At 40.4% G+C, this 19,999-nt stretch overlaps 1 protein-coding gene across 5 annotated transcripts in view; it reads right to left on the bottom strand.

Annotated features, from left to right (window-relative positions):
• Nucleotides 1-19,999, bottom strand: part of ppp1r9a (protein phosphatase 1, regulatory subunit 9A) — a 160,227-nt gene that overhangs the window by 12,746 nt on the left and 127,482 nt on the right. For 4 of the 5 annotated variants that reach the window (XM_061882368.1, XM_061882370.1, XM_061882367.1 and 1 more), the window contains exons 8-10: nucleotides 19,459-19,512; nucleotides 8,971-9,200; nucleotides 3,016-3,112 (exon numbers count right to left, since the gene is read on the bottom strand). In XM_061882368.1, coding sequence (XP_061738352.1) covers nucleotides 3,016-3,112; nucleotides 8,971-9,200; nucleotides 19,459-19,512 — 381 coding nt within the window. The remainder of the gene's footprint in view (nucleotides 1-3,015; nucleotides 3,113-8,970; nucleotides 9,201-19,458; nucleotides 19,513-19,999) is intronic. The other variant, XM_061882372.1, reaches the window with a different exon arrangement.

Raw genomic sequence — 19,999 nt, 5'->3', positions numbered from 1 at the left:
TTCCACGAAATGCTAAGTAATTCACAAACAAGGATGGGGGGAGGGTCACCAATTTGTCAGAAAATTGTCGAACAGTTTTAGAACAACTTTGCTCAAAGTGTAATTGCAAGGAATTTATGGATTTTACCATCTACGGTCCGTAAAATCATCAAAAGGTTCAGAGAATCTGGAGAAATGACTGCACGTAAGCGATGATATTACGGACCTTCGATCCCTCAGGCGGTACTGCATCAAAAACCAACATCAGTGTGTAAAGAATATCCCCACATGGGCTCAGGAACACTTAATAAAACCACTGTCAGTAACTACAGTTGGTTGCTACATCTGTAAGTGCAAGTTAAAACTCTACTATGCAAAGCGAAAGCCATTTATCAACAACACCCAAGAACGTCGCCAGCTTCGCTGGGCCCGAGGTCTTCTAAGATGGACTGATGCAAAGCGGAAAAGTGTTCTGTGGTCTGACGAGTCCACATTTCAAATTATATTTGGAAACTGTGGACGTGGTGTACTCCGGAACAGAGAGGAAACTAACCATCCGGATTGGTATAGGGGAGAATTTCAAAAGCCATTATCTGTGATGGTATGGAGGTGTATTAGTGCCCAAGGCATGGGTGACTTAAACATCTGTAAAGGCACCATTAATGCTGAATGCTCCATACAGGTTTTGGAGCAACATATGTTGTCATCCAAGCAACGTTATTATTGACGCCCCTGCTTATTTCAGCAAAACAATGCCAAGCCACGTGTTACAACAACGTGGTTTCGTAGTAAAAGAGTGCGGGTACTTTCCTGGCCCGCCTGCAGTCCAGACCTGTCTCTAATCGAAAATGTGTGCCGCATTATGAAGCGTAAAATACGACAACAAGACTCCGGACTGTTGAACAACTAAAGCTGTACATCAAGCAAGAATGGGAAATAATTCCACTTTCAAAGCTTCAACAATTAGTTTCCTCAGTTCCCAAACGTTTATTGAAGGTTGTTAAAATAAAATGTGATGTAACACAGTGGTGAACATGCCCTTTCCTAACTACTTTGGCACGTGTTGCAGTCATAAAATTCTAAGTTAATTATTTGCAAAAAAAAAAAAGTTTATGAGTTTGAACATCGAATATCCATTCTTTGTAGTGCATTCAATTGAATATGGGTTGAAAAAGATTTGCAAATCGTTGTATTCCGTTTATATTTACATCTAACACAATTTCCCAACTTATATGGAAACAGGGTTTGTATTAGGCGCACCTGATGATAGGGCGCGTTAAAAGGAGTCATATTATTATAATTTTTTTTCTAAATGAAAAACGCTTCCTTGTGGTCTACAGTACATAACATATAATGGTAGTTCTTTTGTCAAAATGTTGTATAGATTCTGTTTTACTGCTCATCTTCAAGCCGCTTTCGGTCAGTCTATTCCGAATGCGCCGTTTTGTGGGGGGGTCTTATTTACATGGCTCACCTTTGGCATTGTCTTCTCCTAGTCATCTTTGTTGTAGCGGTGTAGCGTGCATGGACGGGAGTGGAAGAAATGTCAAAAGATGGAGCTAACTGTTTTAATGACATTCAAACTTTTCTTAAATCAATAACAGAGCAGCATCTCCTCATCCGGAAACAACAACGGAAATGCGTCCCGTGAAAAACCATACAATCGGAACACTCTAATGACTAAAGTTCCTTGGATGAATAATGTAAACTCACTACCGTTTTAGCGTTTCCATGGTAAGTTTACTGACATATATAAGTAAGAACTTTACACTACTATATATTAGAAATGGCAACAGCCGAGGAGGAATGTCCCATAACAAGAAGATAGAGTAAAAGAAAAAGCTTATCGGCTACGTTGTCGACACAGACTACAAAGGCAGACACGTGCATTTTTTCAGGATTCATGCAGATTCCAAATACAGATCAGCAGGTACCAGAAGGCAAGAATAAATGCTTTTGCATAATATTGCAAAACAAAACGCCAGATAATACGTTTTACCTTATACACACACCATAATAATACTTGTATGTTGAAGAACATCAAGCAGTGCGGCTTCATAGCTTACCAAAGTTGTACTAAAACATTTTGATAGATTGAGCGCCGTGTCAAATTGTTTATATTTTCAATGGGACATATAAAATGTTGGTGTTGTTTACTTGACTCATATTGCCATAATAGTGCAGCCTACACTTATCTCTTATGTTTGACTGCCATTTACTGGTCACACTTATTAAACCATGTACCAAATAAAATAGCTTTGCGGTCGGTAAGCTCAACCAAACGTATTCCTTACATTAGCCGCACCGGACAAATGTCGAGTTTTGAGGAAAAAAAAGGATTTTAAGTGCGCCTAAAGTCCGGATGATACAGTATATAAGGGAGGGGTAAAAACTACAACATGGCTGACGGAGTGAAGACGCAGTCCCAATTTGGGAGCGTCCACAAAATGGAAGAGATGGTCAGAAAGCTGCTTGAAGATGGTGTGGCTGTGTATTACAAAGTCTATGCGAACGGAACATCGATTCCCAGTGACCGGGAATGGGCACCGTACTGATTCAAACGTGAAAAGGTACCATCCCTATACATAGAAGCTTGCAGTGGGTCCAAATTGTCTTTGCAGGATGAAGAATTACGATGTAGGTCAAGATCATGCGTGTTAGTCAAAGGTTCTTAACTGTAAACAGAGCATTCATATTTATTACACAATTTGTTTCGCCTTTACTCTTGCCTGTGCCTTTTTTAATCCAGTGCAGTTGCAGCCTTTGCCTTTGCTGAACAGAATAATAATGATCTAACACATTTGGGCCTCACTGGCAATACAGCTGAGCAGACAATAACAGATATGTCATGTTAGATTGTGAGGAAAGCAAAAAGACAAGAAAGGAGGTCAACTTGACGTTTGACAACATGGCATCTGCTCTCAGTATGAGCTGAGGTGACAGATTCTAGCAGGATGCGGATTGAGCTTAGCTTCACAACATCTTCTGGGACATGTTGTTTCCTTTAAATAAACAGATAAAATATACAAGTTTTACCCTGACTTGCAGTCCCTGGATCTCAGCCAGGTGAGCTCTTTCCGCTTCTTCCAGTCGCTTCCTCTCCGCGTCCTCCTTCTGGACAAACTCCACCTCCCTGGACAAGTTGGTCAAACAGTGTTGATCAGGACTAGATTAACTAAAATGAGTGAGCCGACCTAACTATCCGGAGGCCTACTGTGCACATTAACCTCAACGTACGGCAGAATTCATTTCATACATGGATGACTGAGAATGACAGAAAACACATCTCACCATATACCCCTGAGAAGTTACATATGGTTGGTAATGTGGGTGATAAAATCGACCATGAAGAACATAACTGCCTAATTTCTTCCAGCGCTCATCTGCCAATAGATTCTATATGAATTATAATGGAAAAATTTATTCAAATGGGACTCAACTTTTTATAATGTCGCATTATATGTACATTTTGTATATAATTTGTCTGCACTTGTGTAGAAGTAGCTAACACATTTTATGATAATGAAAATAATAGAATGCAATTCAATTACATTTTAGTGTTTTTATTCATCTATTCTTTGCAGAATTTGTATTTTTGTGTAATATTCCAATCTACAGAATTTTATATACCCACACTGTATGTAAGTGTACACCAGCCAAAAGAAATCGTAATACTGAAAAATTATGATAAAATCTGTTGAAATATATAGAATACAACACAATTTAATCATGCCTTACCATAATCAGTTTAAAATATCTAATTTGTGTTAATACCTTACATTTGCATGTACATTGTTTGCTGTATAATTTTTGAGTATATATTGTTTCGTTTGTACTGTATATACCAGCCAAGAAATACAATGATGATAAAGACCAAATTATTAAATCAAGTGAATGTTTAGTTGTATAACATATTTGTGTTATTAGCCTGAATGTATGCAGAACTCACGATACAATTTGATTCTAATTCAACACGATTCAAACCGATTCATGCAATATATTATTTTGTATACAAATTTAAATCAAAAAAATTACAAAGCAGTTTAACGCTTACGAACACTCCTCTTGGCAGTGAGTCAGCTTGGAGCTGGCTTAAAAAAATATATCCAAAAATTGATTATTAAGAAAAAAATACAACGGTAATCGATTCTTCAAAATTGCTATTAAAAATCTGATAAATAAAACTTGAGATTTGGATGTGAATCGATTTTTTTCCCCCAGCACTGCAACTAAAAATAGTGTATTGCTACAGAACTAGAGACACCAAATCTTTAATTGTTAATTGACTCTGATCCTGACAAAATATTACACATAAGGAAAGAAAAAAAGGAATATTAACCAAATGAATTGCTGCATTAAGGGAAAACACATTTGGGCAAAAGCAATCCATCATTATTCTAAACGGGGTGCCCAAAACTGCATAGTGAAAAATAAAACAATGCATGGGCAACTTTGATACATTAAGGATGCTATAAGACATTCAATGCACCCCAAACAAAATTACATATGAGCTTAGCTATTGTTGTCGATGACATAGTATGTAGTTTGAGCTAAATGTAATATACCTCATTAATAATGAATTAATTTAATTTAATAAATATATCAAGGGCCAGATAAAGTAGCTGCGGCCGCACTTTGGACACACGGTCCTTAACCGTACCAAAATAGAATCTAGAGTATTTTCCCTTCCTCCTGTACAACCCCTTAAAGGGTACCTATTAGGTAACAAAAGATGGTATTACATATTAGTACCGGTTCTGTGTATCTGGGATCCCCATTAGTGCCGAAAATGTGAAATCAGAGCATGGAGGCATGGCAGAGATACTTATAGAACAATCTTGCCTTCCTTCAAACGATCTGTTTGCCCAATTTGTGACATGTTTCCCAATTGTGACGTCAGCGGCTTTCTCCATACATGGTCGACATTTACCCACAGTGCTTTGTTTGAGTCCACCATTTCTATTCAATTATAGATCAAAGTTGTAGGCAATAAGTTCCGTATATGCACGCGTATCCTTCGATGTTGCCATGTCCAATACAAAGTAGTTGTAACGTTTATCCTTACGGAAAACTGCAACAAAGATGACGGGGACAAGACGCAGTAGAAGCGGTCTTGGCCTGTCGATAAGGGCTGAAGAGACAAAAAGCGTCTTGAAGATGGTCTGTAAAACATAATTTATGCAACATTTGGACCTGTTATGTTGACCACAAGGATGTCTGTACATCATAATTTGACCCCTTTAAGAGGAAGTCATGGAAATCCTATTTATTATTTTATAACAAACGGATAACACTTTAGTCATTTCTGTTCACCAACCCCCTCACATTGCAGTTGTCCACACTCAGTGTCTCCTCTTAGACATGTCTGTGTTACAGATCTGTCTGCTTGTTAGCCTCACTTTGGCCTGCCACTTCCCAGCCAATTACAAGCAGTCAGACTGGAGCAGAGCAGGGGACATTGTGTCAGGCCTCACTAAAAGACAAGTTGTGCCACATAGAAGTGGAAAGTCAGCTCTTTTTGCCGTGATGGGCTAAGATCTTGCCCTATAAAGTCAAACTCTAACACTGCCTGACAGTCGGGATTGTAGAGAAGATTCACATTGTGTGCGCACTGATGCAAGCAAAGATGGCAGAGAAAAGAATTATTCATTCCACATTATAAGTGTCAGGGTGGAGGCACTGGTTTAGATATATACAAATGGCTCAAGTGTAGCAGTTTAAGATAAAACATGGCTCAGCTTTTGCATACGATGTTAAAAGTCAAGCCTAAAATAATGACCTAATTGATCTGAAATGTTTTTAGATCAGACTTCCTTTAAGATTATTGGGAAGGAGCAGCTAATATTGGCCTGACACTTCTCTTCATACATGAACAAGAACACAGGTCACAAATCCACTGGTCATGATAGCATAAGTACAATAAAATATACCAGAGTATAGAGAAAACTAAGAATAATACTAATATTTGTTCTACAAAAAAAACAGGTTATTCAAATTTAAATAGTACTGTAGTGACTTTTCAAATTAGAATAAATAACCTGACCTGTTTTGAGAGAAAACCACAATGGTGTTCACATTTAAAAATAATTAAAATTCCCGTACAATTTTTCCCTTAGTTTATTTTTTTATTTGTCCTTTCGTTTTTTAATATAAAAATGTTTTTGGAAAAAAAAAAGATGTATCCGTTTTAAAAGAAGCTTTTTTTAATATGAGCAAATATATATTTTTCATCTGCTTAACAGTTGCTGCTTTGCCAGTTTCACTGTTTATCTTACTATTAGCATCATAACTCCCCCTCCGTTTGTTACTCACTCACAGAACCCGTGAGACACTTTCCGTGTGGGTCTCTGTTTTGTGGGAGTCTCCAACTCGCTGCTATGTGTGATTCACCGGAAGGGAAGAAAGATGTTGGTTTGCATGTATGTATGTCAAGACTTTCTAATCTAGAGTCTATAACTTTTTAAATATATATTCAGACTATTATGTTATTTTAAATATCATCTCCTGCGTCATTGCTTAAGGCCTTATTTACTAAGTCCCAAATACCAAGCACTAATAAACACTGAAGTGCTGCTCTAAACACCGTGCTTTAAATCATAGCTATATGGAGGCTAATGTCTCTTCGTGGTGTTTTAGCTACTTCTAAATCATTAATCCCCACCTTCATTGCGGCAAATATGTTTCTTACAAGTATCATCCCTGCAGGACGAGGAATAGCTAAACATGCTTCACGACACACCGTAGCTCACCGCTAACAGCAAGCTAGCGCTCCTCAATGTAAAAAAAAGAGTGAAATAATAAAAATGTCCAAGTACAAGAGCCGTAGCTACTCGATACTACGATTACATTTATATTTTTTATCATCACAAAATCTTTTCCTTTTTCAATTTTTTTATGTTAACAAACTCAGGAAATACATCCCTGGACACATGGGGACTTTAATAATGAGCAGTAAACAATCCTGTAACTACTTGGTATTGTAACAGAAGACTAAGTGATGATTACATTTGAACAGAAATGTAGATAGAACATGTTAAAACAGAAAATAAGCAGATATTAACAGTACATGAAGAAGTAGATTAATAATCCATTTTCTACCGCTTGCCCTTCATACGTTTGACGAACTAATAGAATTAGACATGACACAATATATTAGTGCATACGTCAGCAGACAAATGAGCTTTTATAAGCCGTTTGCTTACTTACAACTAAAAGACAAGTTGTATGTTCACTATCTTATTTAATAACCAAATTGTTTTTTGATTGCAATAAGAAACGTATGTTTAATGTATCAAAATAGTTAACATTTTGTGGTCCCCTTTATTTAGAAAAATATAAAAATGTATGTTGATATTAGTATCAGAACAAGTCCAGGGTGTACCATGAGTGGGAGTGATCTACTAAGACTGCGTGTGCAATTGAAAAGTGGAACAGACCGCCTTATTTACATGAGGAATTTCCGTGCATACGAGGCTTCTACCACGGAGACGATTATTTTCTTCACATTTATGTTATCATGCTCCCACCTGTGTGCCAGGTGTTGAGCCAGCAGCACACATCTATAATCTGTGACACAACACAACATACGCACACTGACACTTCATTCTGTGCACAAGGCTGTGGATCACATCACCAGCGCATTCCTGCATATAGAACGACTCAAACGCAAGAAAATGCACAGTGAAAGACATACTTTTATGTAGGAGATAAATTATAGTAATCCATCAATCCATCCATTTTCTACCACTTGTCCCTTATGGGGTCGCGAGAGGTGCTGGAGCCAATCTAAGCATATATTTCCTAAATAAAAAACAAAAGCCATTAAGAAAATGCCAGCAGACACTAAAATGCATCAATTGAAATCAGTTGAATCATTCCCTTAAATCCTTGATTAGCTATAAAATGATGTTGCTGAATAGACGATATGTGTAATATTTTTTATTTCTGAGCATCCAAAATTGTGGTGGATTGTGGTGTGTCTGCAGCCTGTGTGCAACTGTCACTTTGCACGCCCTTCTCACACATGACAACTAAACACTAAATAGTAGGGCTGTGAATCTTTGGGTGTCCCACGATTCGATTCAATATCGATTCTTGGGGTCAAGATTCGATAATTAATCGATTTTTTTGATTAGATTTGATTCTCTATTCAAAAACGATATTTTTCCGATTCAAAACGATTCTGTATTCTTTCAATATATAGGATTTCAGCAGGATCTACCCCAGTCTGCTGACATGCTAGCAGAGTAGTAGATTGCAATAATGTAAAGTTGTTTTAACCATTAAACGAACCAAAAATATGACTTATTTTATCTAAAACATTGGACAAAGTGTGTTGTCAAGCTTATGAGATGCGATGCAAGTGTAAGCCACTGTGACACTATTGTTTTATTTTTTATTTTTATAAAGGTCTAATGATAATGTTAATGAGGGATTTTAATCACTGCTATGCTGAAATTATAACTAATATTGATACTGTTGTTGATAATATTCATTATTGTTTCACTACTTTTGGCTTGTTCTGTGTCGTGTTTGTGTCTTTATTGCAGTTCTGAGTGTTGCTGGGTCAGGTTTGGTTTTGGAATTGGATTGCATTGTTATGGTATTGCTGTGTATTGTTTTGTTGGATTGATTAAAAAAACTAAACAAAACAAAAAATGTTTTATTTTTTTTTTAAATCGATTTTTAAAAAATGAGAATCGATTCTGAATCGCACAACATATTCGAATCGATTTTTTCCAACACCCCTACTAAATAGAGTTCTCAAAAACACTGATGAGTGTTGAGAAATCACATTATGTGTGCTAATTATATTTTGCATTTTCTCTCCCAGTATCGTGGGCATTGTAATGATCACATGTATTTTGCACGTTCATGCAAAATGGATTGCACGCGTTATTCTGCTCACACAATCGTCTGCTCAAAAGTTGAGTAGATCGGCTTTGTTTGCCATCAAGTGTGCACATGTTTTAGTGCACGCACACCACTCACTTTTGCTGGTAGTCTTTGATGAGTTTCTTGGCCTTGTTGTACTTCTTCTCTAAAGTCTGGTACTGTGCCTGAGCCTCCTTCAGGTGTTCGTTGACCGTATGGCAGAGGGTCTGCGCCTCGATCCAGTAGCTCTCTAGCTTCAGCATCCTTTCCTTGTTCTCTTCGATGCTGGCCTTCAGCTGGCTCTTCTCCTTCTCCCAGCGCTGCTTCTCTCTCTCCACAGAAGCCAGCTGGAAGAAGGGATTTGAGGCAATATAACTAAAACACATTTTATTTAATTACATAAAGTTAAATTCAATCTAATTAGATTCGATCAAGAAAAATACAATTATATATATATGTATATATATATATATATATAAATAAATACATACATACTTAGATATATACACATACATGTATATATACATAAATGTGTGTGTATAAATATATATATATACACACATACATATATATACATATATATATATATATATAAATCGATACATATAAATACATGCATACATATATACATACATATAAACATACATACATACATACATATATATATACACACATATATATATATATATATATATATATACATACATATATATATACACACATATATATATATATATATATATATATATATACATACATATATACATACAAACATATATATATACATACATATATATATACACATATACATACATATATATATATATATATATATATATACATACAAACATACATACAAACATATATATACATACATATTTCTATCTATACATACATTTATTATATATATACATACACACTATATATACATACATACATACATACATACATATATATATATATACACATACACTACTCATACCTACTCAGTGGCCTAGTGGTTAAAGTGTCCGGTTGTGAGTCATACCAAAGACTATAAAAATGGGACCCATTACCTCCCTGCTTGGCACTCACATCCAGGTTTGGAATTGGTGATTAAATCACCAAAAATGGTTCCCGGGCGTGGCACCGCTGCTGCCCACTGCTCCCCTCACCTCCCAGGGGGTGAACAAGGAGATGGGTCAAATGCAGGGGACAAATTTCACCACACCTAGTGTGTGAGTGACAATTATTGGTATTGGTACTTTACTTTTAACTTTATTATCTATATGTATACGTAGATCATGTGCTCACGAATATATATATATATATATATATATATATATATATACAGTCAAGAAAATAAGTATTTAAACACGCTGCTATTTTACAAGTTCTCCCATTTAGAAATCATGGAGGGGTCTGAAATGTTCACGGTAGGTGCATAATCCAATGTATGAGAGATAACCTAAAAGAAAAATCCAGAAATCACAATCTCTGATTTTTTAACAATTTATTTGTGGGATGCAGCTGAAAATAAGTATTTGAACACCTGTCTATCAGCTAGAATTCTGACCCTCAAAGACCTGTTAGTCCGCTTTTAAAACTCCTCCTCCACTCCACTGTTGGTAATACGCTAAGACGTCCATCCATCCATCCATCCATCATCTTCCGCTTATCCGAGGTCGGGTCGCGGGGGCAACAGCCTAAGCAGGGAAACCCAGACTTCCCTCTCCCCAGCCACTTCGTCTAGCTCTTCCCGGGGGATCCCGAGGCGTTCCCAGGCCAGCCGGGAGACATAGTCTTCCCAACGTGTCCTGGGTCTTCCCCGTGGCCTCCTACCGGTTGGACGTGCCCTAAACACCTCCCTAGGGAGGCGTTCGGGTGGCATCCTGACCAGATGCCCGAACCACCTCATCTGGCTCCTCTCGATGTGAAGGAGCAGCGGCTTTACTTTGAGTCCCTCCCGGATGGCAGAGCTTCTCACCCTATCTCTAAGGGAGAGCCCCGCCACACGGCGGAGGAAACTCATTTCGGCCGCTTGTACCCGTGATCTTATCCTTTCGGTCATGACCCAAAGCTCATGACCATAGGTGAGGATGGGAACATAGATCGACCGGTAAATTGAGAGCTTTGCCTTCCGGCTCAGCTCCTTCTTCACCACAACGGACCGGTGCAACGTCCGCATTACTGAAGACGCCGCACCGATCCGCCTGTTGATCTCACGATCCACTCTTCCCTCACTCGTGAACAAGACTCCTAGGTACTTGAACTCCTCCACTTGGGGCAGGGTCATGGTTTGAAATCATGCATGGCACGGAAGGTTCCCCTGCTTAAACCAGCACATGTTAAGGCCCATCTAAAATTTGCCAATGACCATTTGGATGATCCAGAAGAGTCATGGGAGAAAGTTTTGTGGACAGATGAGACCAAAATTTACCTTTTTGGTCATAATTCCACTATGCGTGTTTGGAGGAAGAAGAATGATGCGTACCATCCCAAGAACACCATTCCAACTGTGAAGCATGGGGGTGCTAACATCATGCTTTGGGGGTGTTTTTCTGCTCATGGGACAAGACGACTGTACTGTGAGATTTTGGCCAGAAACCTCCTTCCATCAGTCAGACCATTGAAGATGAGTCGTGGCTGGATCTTCCAACATGACAATGACCCAAACCACACAGCCAGGAAAACCAAGAAGTGGCTTCATAAGAACCATATCAAGGTTCCGGAGGACTGATCTAGAGAAGATCTCTGTGGAGGAGTGGGCCAAAATCCCTCATGCAGTCTGTGCAAACTAGAGATGCGCGGATAGGCAATTATATCATCCGCAGCCGCATCACCAAAGTCGTCATCCACCCGCCGTTCACCCGAACCAACATTTTATCAGAACCTTACCCGCCCGCTGAAATACATCAGAGGTCGGTCGCCTTTACCACTCACAGAGCTATTTAAACCTGTTTCACAGAGTAATGAAGACAATTGGAGCCGCTAACGTTCTCGTGACTATCCAATAGCATTCATCCTGATGACAAGAATATGGACGTGCTGTGAAGCTATTGCCTTTGACACATTCAACAACATGTACGAACCGATTGTTAGTCCGGCAACGTGTTGTGTGCAGCTTCCGCAATCACACGTACAAGATTGAAAGGCATACTGGGTGATACAGAGTACACTGATGGTTGTGATATAAACAACGTTAACTAATATGCGCCACGCTGTGAAGCCACACCAAACAAGATTAAAAAACACATTTCGGGAGAACATCCCCACAGTAACACAACATAAACGCAGCACAACAAATACCCAGAATCCTTTGTATCCGGGATCGTGCCTGAATATATTTTATACCCACGCCCCCCCAACCCCGCCCACCTTACCGACGCACGGGGGGTTGCTGCTAGCGGGGTGTATAAAATAGTCAGGAATTATCACGGATACAAAGGATTCTAGGTATTTGTTGTGTTGCGTTTATGTTGTGTTACTGTGAGGATGTGCTCCCGAAATGTGTTTGTCAATCTTGTATTGTGTGGCTTCACAGCGTGGTGCATATTACTAAGAGTGTTAAAGTGGTTTATATCACAACCATTAGTATACTTGAGTCACCCAGTATGCCTTGCAGTCGTGTGCTTGTTTTCGCGGAAGCCACACACAACATGATGCTGGAATGACAAGCAGATCGTACATGTTGTAGAAGGCGATAAAGCCAATAGCTTCATAGCACGCCCTAATACTTATTATCTGGGTGACTGCCGGCAGTCATTCTAGAGAATAATAGCGTCTCCTATTGTCTTCTTCGCTTTGTGACACGGGTCTTAAATGGCTATTTGAATGGCAAAGGATACCGATCCCAGAACCATGTATATCAAATATTTCCGGATAGTTCCACCGCCACCCGCCCGGATCTAATTAATATCTATTTTTTCGTCATGTCACCCGCCCGACCCGCGGTTTATCCGCGGACTCCGCGGATGAAACCGCAAACCGCGCATCTCTAGTGCAAACCTTGTGAGAACTATAGGAAACGTTTGACCTCTGTAATTGCAAAAAAGGCTACTCTACCAAATATTAATGTTGGTGTTCAAATGCTTATTTTCAGCTTTATCACACAAATAAATTGTTAAAAAAAAAAATCATACAAACCCCGTTTCCATATGAGTTGGGAAATTGTGTTAGATGTAAATGGAATACAATGATTTGCAAATCATTTTTAACCCATGTTCAGTTGAATATGCTACAAAGACAACATATTTGATGTTTAAACTGATAAACATTTTTGATGCCAGCAACACGTGACAAAGAAGTTGGGAAAGGTGGCAATAAATACTGATAAAGTTGAGGAATGCTCATCAAACACTTATATGGAACATCCCACAGGTGTGCAGGCTAATTGGGAACAGTTGGGTGCCATGATTAGGTATAAAAGCAGCGTCCTTGAAATGCTAAGTAATTCACAAACAAGGACGGGGTGAGGGTCACCACTTTGTAAGTAAATTGTCGAACAGTTTTAGAACAACATTTCTCAAAAGCGATTGCAAGGAATTTAGGGATCTTACCACCAGCAGTCCGTAATATCATCAAAAAGTTCAGCGAATCTGGAGAAATCACTGCACGTAAGCGAATATATTACAGACTTTTGATCCCTCAGGCGGTATTGCATCAAAAACAGACATCAGTGTGTAAAGGATATCACCACATGGGCTCAGTAACACTTCATAAAACCACTGTCAGTAACTACAGTTGGTCGCTACATCTGTAAGTGCAAGTTAAAGCTCTGCTATGCAAAGCCAAACCCATTTATCAACAATATCCTGAAACGCCGCCGGCTTGGCTGGGCCCGAGCTCATCTAAGATGGACTGATGCAAAGTGGAAATGTGCTCTGTGGTCTGATGAGTCCACATTTCAAATTATATTTGGAAACAAAGGACGTGGCGTCCTCCAGAACAAATAGGAAAATAACCATTCAAATAGTTATAGGCACAAAGTTCAAAAGCCAGCATCTGTGATGGTATGGGGGTGTATTAGTGCCCAAGGCATGAGTAACTTACACATCTGTGAAGGCACCATTAATGATGAAAGGTCCATACAGGTTTTGGAGCAACATATGTTGTCATCCAAGCAACGTTATCATGGACGCCCCTGCTTATTTCAGCAAAACAAGTGTTACAACAGCGTGGCTTCGTAAAAAAAAAAGAATGCGGGTACCTTTTTAGCCCGCCTGCAGTCCAAACCTGTCTCCCATTGATAATGTGTGGCACATTATGAAGTGTAAAATACGACAGCGGAGACCCCGGATTGTTGAACGACTGAAGCTCAACATAAAACAAGAATGAGAAAGAATTCCAATTTCAAATCTTCAACAATTAGTTTCCTCAGTTCCCAGACGTTTATTGAGTGTTGTTAAAAGTAAAGGTGTTGTAACACAGTGGTAAACATGCCCTTTCCCAACTACTTTGGCACGTGTTGCAGCCATGAAATTCTAAATGAATTATTATTTGCAAAAAAAATAAAGTTTATGAGTTTGAAGAAGGGCTTCACAGTGGCAGAGGGGTTAGTGCGTCTGCCTCACAATACGAAGGTCCTGCAGTCCTGGGTTCAATCCCAGGCTCGGGATCTTTCTGTGTGGAGTTTGCATGTTCTCCCCGTGAATGAGTGGGTTCCCTCCCGGAACTCCGGCTTCCTCCCACTTCCAAAGACATGCACCTGGGGATATGTTGATTGGCAACACTAAATCTTGTCTTTGTAGTGTATTCAATTTAATATGGGTTGAAAAAGATTTGCAAATCATTGTATTCAGTTTATATTTACATCTAACACAATTTCCCAACTCATATGGAAACGGGGTTGTATATTGTGATTTCTGGATTTTTCTTTTTAGGTTATCTCTCATACAGTGGCCATGCCCCTACTATGAACATTTTCAGACCCTTCCATGATTTCTAAGTGGGAGAACTTGCAAAATAGCAGGGTGTTCAAATACTTATTTTCTTTAATACACATATACATATATATACTCCAGTACTGATTGTCTTTTTAAAGGTTTTTCATAGTGTACAACAGGTCCCCCCTTCCATCCACATATTTTACAATCAAGTGAAACACAACAAAAATGCAACAAATAGCAAAATATGAACGCAAATGGTAAAAAAAAAAAAAAAAAAAATCACCTAAAATCTGATATATATGAATATATTGTAAAAATCTCCTTTCGCGTCTGTCCCTGACACCCGCATTTCAGGCTCTGGAAACACTCAGTGGAAACGCTCTACATCCACACTGCTTGGTGCCTCGTCCGTGCTGCTGTGACGTAGATTACCATAGTAATTAGATTACCATAGTAACTAAGTAGATCATCATAGTAACTAGTATATCATGCAAAAGCGCAGATTTCAACCATTGGAATACTTCGTATAGTTCCAGTCTTACGATCATTATAAAACAGGAGTCCATCCCTCCATCCATCTATCTTCTTCCACTTATCCGAGGTCGGGTCGCGGGGGCAGCAGCCTAAGCAGGGAAGCCCAGACTTCCCTCTCCCCAGCCACTTCGTCCAGCTCTTCCCGGGGGATCTCGAGTCGTTCCCAGGCCCGCCGGGAGACATAGTCTTCCCAACGTGTCCTGGGTCTTCCCTGTGGCCTCCTACCAGTTGGACGTGCCCTAAACACCTTCCTAGGGAGGCGTTCGGGTGGACTCCTGACCAGATGCCCGAGCCACCTCATTTAGCTCCTCTCGATGTGGAGGAGCAGCGGCTTTACTTTGAGCTCCTCCTGGATGACAGAGCTTCTCACCCTATCTCGGCGGAGGAAACTCATTTCGGTCGCTTGTACCCGTGATCTTATCCTTTCGGTCAAGACCCAAAGCTCATGGCCATAGGTGAGGATGGGAACATAGATCGACCGGTAAATTGAGAGCTTTGCTTTCCGGCTCAGCTCCTTCTTCACCACAACGGATCGATACAACGTCCGCATTACTGAAGACGCCGCACCAATCCGTCTGTCGATCCCACAATAATCTTTCCCCACTCAAGAACAAGACTACTAGGTACTTGAAGTCCTCCACTTGGGGCAGGGTCTCCTCCCCAATGCGGAGATGGCACTCCACCTTTTTCTGGGCTGATTCTCATTCCAGTCGCTTCACAAACCGATCCAGTGAGAGCTGTAGATCCCGGCCAGATGAAGCCACCAGGATCACAGAATCTGCAAAAAGCAGAGACCTAATCCCGCAGCCACCAAACCGGAACCCCTCAACGCCTTCACTGCGCCTAGAAATTCTGTCCATAAAAGTTATGAACAGAATCGGTGACAAAAGGACAGCCTTGGCGGAGTCCAGCCCTGACTGGAAACGTGTCCGACTTGCTGCCGGCAATGCAGACCAAGCTCTGACACTGATCGTACAGGGAGCGGACCGCCACAATATGACAGTCCGATACCCCATACTCTCTGAGCACTCCCCACAGGACTTCCCGAGGGACACAGTCGAATGCCTTCTCCAAGTCCACAAAGCACATGTAGACTGGTTGGGCAAACTCCCATGAACCCTCAAGAACCCTGCCGAGAGTATAGAGCTAGTCCACAGTTCCACGACCAGGGCGAAAACCACACTGTTCCTCCTGAATCTGAGGTTCGACTATCCGGCGTAGCCTCCTCTCCAGTATACCTGAATAAACATTACCGGGAAGGCTGAGGAGTGTGATCCCACGATAGTTGGAACACACCCTCCGGTCCCCCTTCTTAAAGAGAGGGACCACCACCCCGGTGTGCCAATCCAGAGGGGCTGTGGGGCTGTCAACCAAGACAGCCCCACAGCATCCAGAGCCTTAAGGAACTCTGGGCGGATCTCATCTACCCCCGGGCCTTGCTGCTGAGGAGCTTTTTAACTACCTCAGCAACCTCAGCCCCAGAAATAGGAGAACCCAGCACAGATTCCCCAGGCACTGCTTCCTCATAGGAAGATGTGTTGGTTGGATTCAGGAGGTCTTCGAAGTATTCCTTCCACCAATCCACAACATCCGCAGTCGAGGTCAGCAGAGTACCATCCGCACCATAAACGGTGTTGACAGTGCACTGCTTCCCCTTCCTGAGGCGGCGTATGGTGGTCCAGAATCGCTTCGAAGCCGTCCGGAAGTCATTTTCCATGGCTTCCCCGAACTCCTCCCATGTCCGAGTTTTCCTCCGCGACCGCTAAAGCTGCACAATGCTTGGCCCGTCGGCACCCGTCCACTGCCTCCGGAGTCCTATGAGCCAAAAGAACCCGGTAGGATTCCTTCTTCAGCTTGACGGCATCCCTCACTGCTGGTGTCCACATACGGGTTCTGGGATTACCGCCACGACAGGCACCAACAACCTTGCGGCCACAGCTCCAATAAGCCGCCTCGACAATAGAGGTGCGGAACATGGTGCACTCGGATTCAAAGTCCCGCACCTCCCTCGTGACATGTTCAAAGTTCTTCCGGAGATGCGAATTGAAACTCTCTCTGACAGGAGACTCTGCCAGACGTTCCCAGCAGACATTCACAATGCGCTTGGGCCGGCCAGGTCTGTCCGGCATAAAACATGAGTGCACATCAAAAATGGCAGCAACACTTTCCATTTTAAAGATCTAAAAAAATTATTTGGAAATGTCCGGCGGGCCAGATTGAAAAGCGTAAGGGGCCGTATGTGGCCCCCGGGCCTTAATTTGCCCAGGTCTGCTCTACAGTCTCGAGGAGCTGGCCAAGGTCTCGCCCAGAACAGTACAGGCTTGTATCATCAGCAGAAAGAATACAGTTGAGTTGTTTTAAATACTTTACAGATATCATTGATATACAATAAAAACAATTTTGGTCCCAGTAAAGAACCTTGGGGTACTCCGTGTGTTATAATCTTTTTATCTGAATCTACATTGTTTATATGCACACACTTTTCTCTGCCACCAAGGTAACTTTTTAACCAATCACGAGCAAGACCTCAGACACCATATCTCTGCATTTTGTTTATAAGTAATGTGTGATCGATGGTGTCAAAGGCCTTGATCAGGTCAATAAAAATGCCAACAGCAAACTCCTTATCAATTTTATCAATCAAGTTTTTCTGAGAATTTACAAGTTCTGTGATTTCACTTTAATGAAGAGGAGAAATTAAAAACAATTATAAATTGCTTTGAATGGTTTGTTCATTAAATTTGACACAGTTTTCAGGTTGTACAACGTAATTTGCTAAATTGGTTCCAACATTCACAAAGAAGGTGTTAAAAGCATCTGTTACTTCATTAGGGTCATTTATAGTTATGAAATAGCTTGGAAGTTCCTTATTTTCTTTTTTTTTTGCCTCTAAATCATTTGATTTTGAATATTGATGGCAGAAATACAAAACCTCCCACATGAGGAAAAAACAAAAAACAATTTTTTGGAAAACAAAAAACCTGTCAGTTTCTTACAGAATGCTTTTGGGTCAGGTGAATTTTTTGTCGCCCTGCGATGAGTTGGCGACTTGTCCAGGGTGTACCCCGCCTTCCGCCCGATTGTAGCTGAGATAGGCGCCAACGCCCCCCGCGACCCCGAAAGGGAATAAGCGGTAGAAAATGGATGGACTTTTTTGTCACAAGAAAGGGTGGAATAACTTTGTAAACAGCAGCATTCGCTATTCTTATAATCCCATGTGAAAACTGAAGATCATAAAAATGCAGATAGGAGACTTTCAACTATGTACATATTTGTAGGAAGTTGATAGGCCTCAGAGAGAGATGACAGAGCGTAGACACTGACAGGTGAGACTTGGTTGACAACATGGTGAGTGTAAATTACCCCACTTGCAGTTTTGAATAATGTTAGTTGTAAACGTTATCTGAGGTGACAGTTAATCATATTCAGTTGTTTGTATGTTGCACCAGGCAGGAGAAGCAGAGTGTAGGAGAAATTGAGCTGGCTGAATTCATTTTCGCTTTTATCAGTAATTGTTTAGAAGTGTAGAGTAAAGTGCACAAGTAGGCCACATGCCTTCTTTGATGAACCACAATTTCAGGTGGAACTATATGTTTTTTATGATAAATAAGAGCTAATTATGTTTTTTTTTTGGCGCGTTCTCATGAATTCTTTGTTCCCCAGTACAGTATTAGGTCTAGTGACGCCCCTAGTGTACAATAACTGTACTACAGTACTGATTGTCTTTGTAAGGGTTCTCCATAGTGTACAATAACCACATTACAGTACTTATTCTTTGTAAAAGTTGTTCATATTGTACAATAACCATACTACAGTAGTGATTATCTTTGTAAAGGTCTTTCATTGTGTAAAATAACAATACTACAGTACTGATTAACTTTGTAAAGGTTTTTCATAGTGTACAACAAGTATACTACAGTACTGATTATCTTTGTAAAGGTTTTTCATAGTGTACAATAACTATACTACAGTACTGATTATGTAAAGGTTTTTCATAGTGTACAATAACCACACTACAGTACATCAGTGAAGAATGAATCTCGCTGCAGCAAACAACTGAAATATTGACTGAAGTCCTGTCCTATGTTTAACATGCACTGGAAATCCTCTTTACATTTCTGAAAATCTTCACATTTAACTTAAACTTGCGTCAAAGGCACGACATCCAACCTTAAAAGTCACCTTAGCAGTTCTAATGACCTACCTTGTTTTTCAGCTTCTGAATCTCAGCCTCAGTCACTGTGTGTTTGATCTGGAGCTGTTGGTAAATGGAGGATAGAGGAGAGGACGGTCAGATAACGAAGCGCGTGGCAGGACAGGCTCGATACAGTGTGACGGACCGAGGCAGCCGAGCAGCAGGACGTCATCTTCCAGGGCATTAAGACTTCAAGCCAGGGATCACAGCTTTTCATACTTTAAATCTTTTTTCTTGGTTTGTCACGGTTCCAGACATTGCAAGTGTTAAAGATACGCCCGTCCAATAGAAAAAGATTTTAAAAAAAGTTGATTGCATAATCCAAAAAGGAACATTCGCAAAGAAGGATTATTCCTTGCTCAAAGCTCTCGACGACATATTTGGAGTGTGACCCGCTTCAAAAGTCAAAAGTCAGCAGCAATTTGTCGTGTTTGCAGTGAGTGAAACCTGAACCTGATACGTAAATGCATGAATGTTGAATGGACATGTGTACTGTATTTGGCCAGCCAGTTGTTGACATTCTCTACACAAACATAAACAAGCCAGCATT

Source organism: Nerophis ophidion, linkage group LG21 (genome assembly GCF_033978795.1).
Source record: "Nerophis ophidion isolate RoL-2023_Sa linkage group LG21, RoL_Noph_v1.0, whole genome shotgun sequence".
Lineage (NCBI taxonomy): Eukaryota > Metazoa > Chordata > Actinopteri > Syngnathiformes > Syngnathidae > Nerophis > Nerophis ophidion.
Note: the sequence above shows the minus strand (reverse complement) of the source record. Positions and strands in the feature narration are given on the sequence as shown.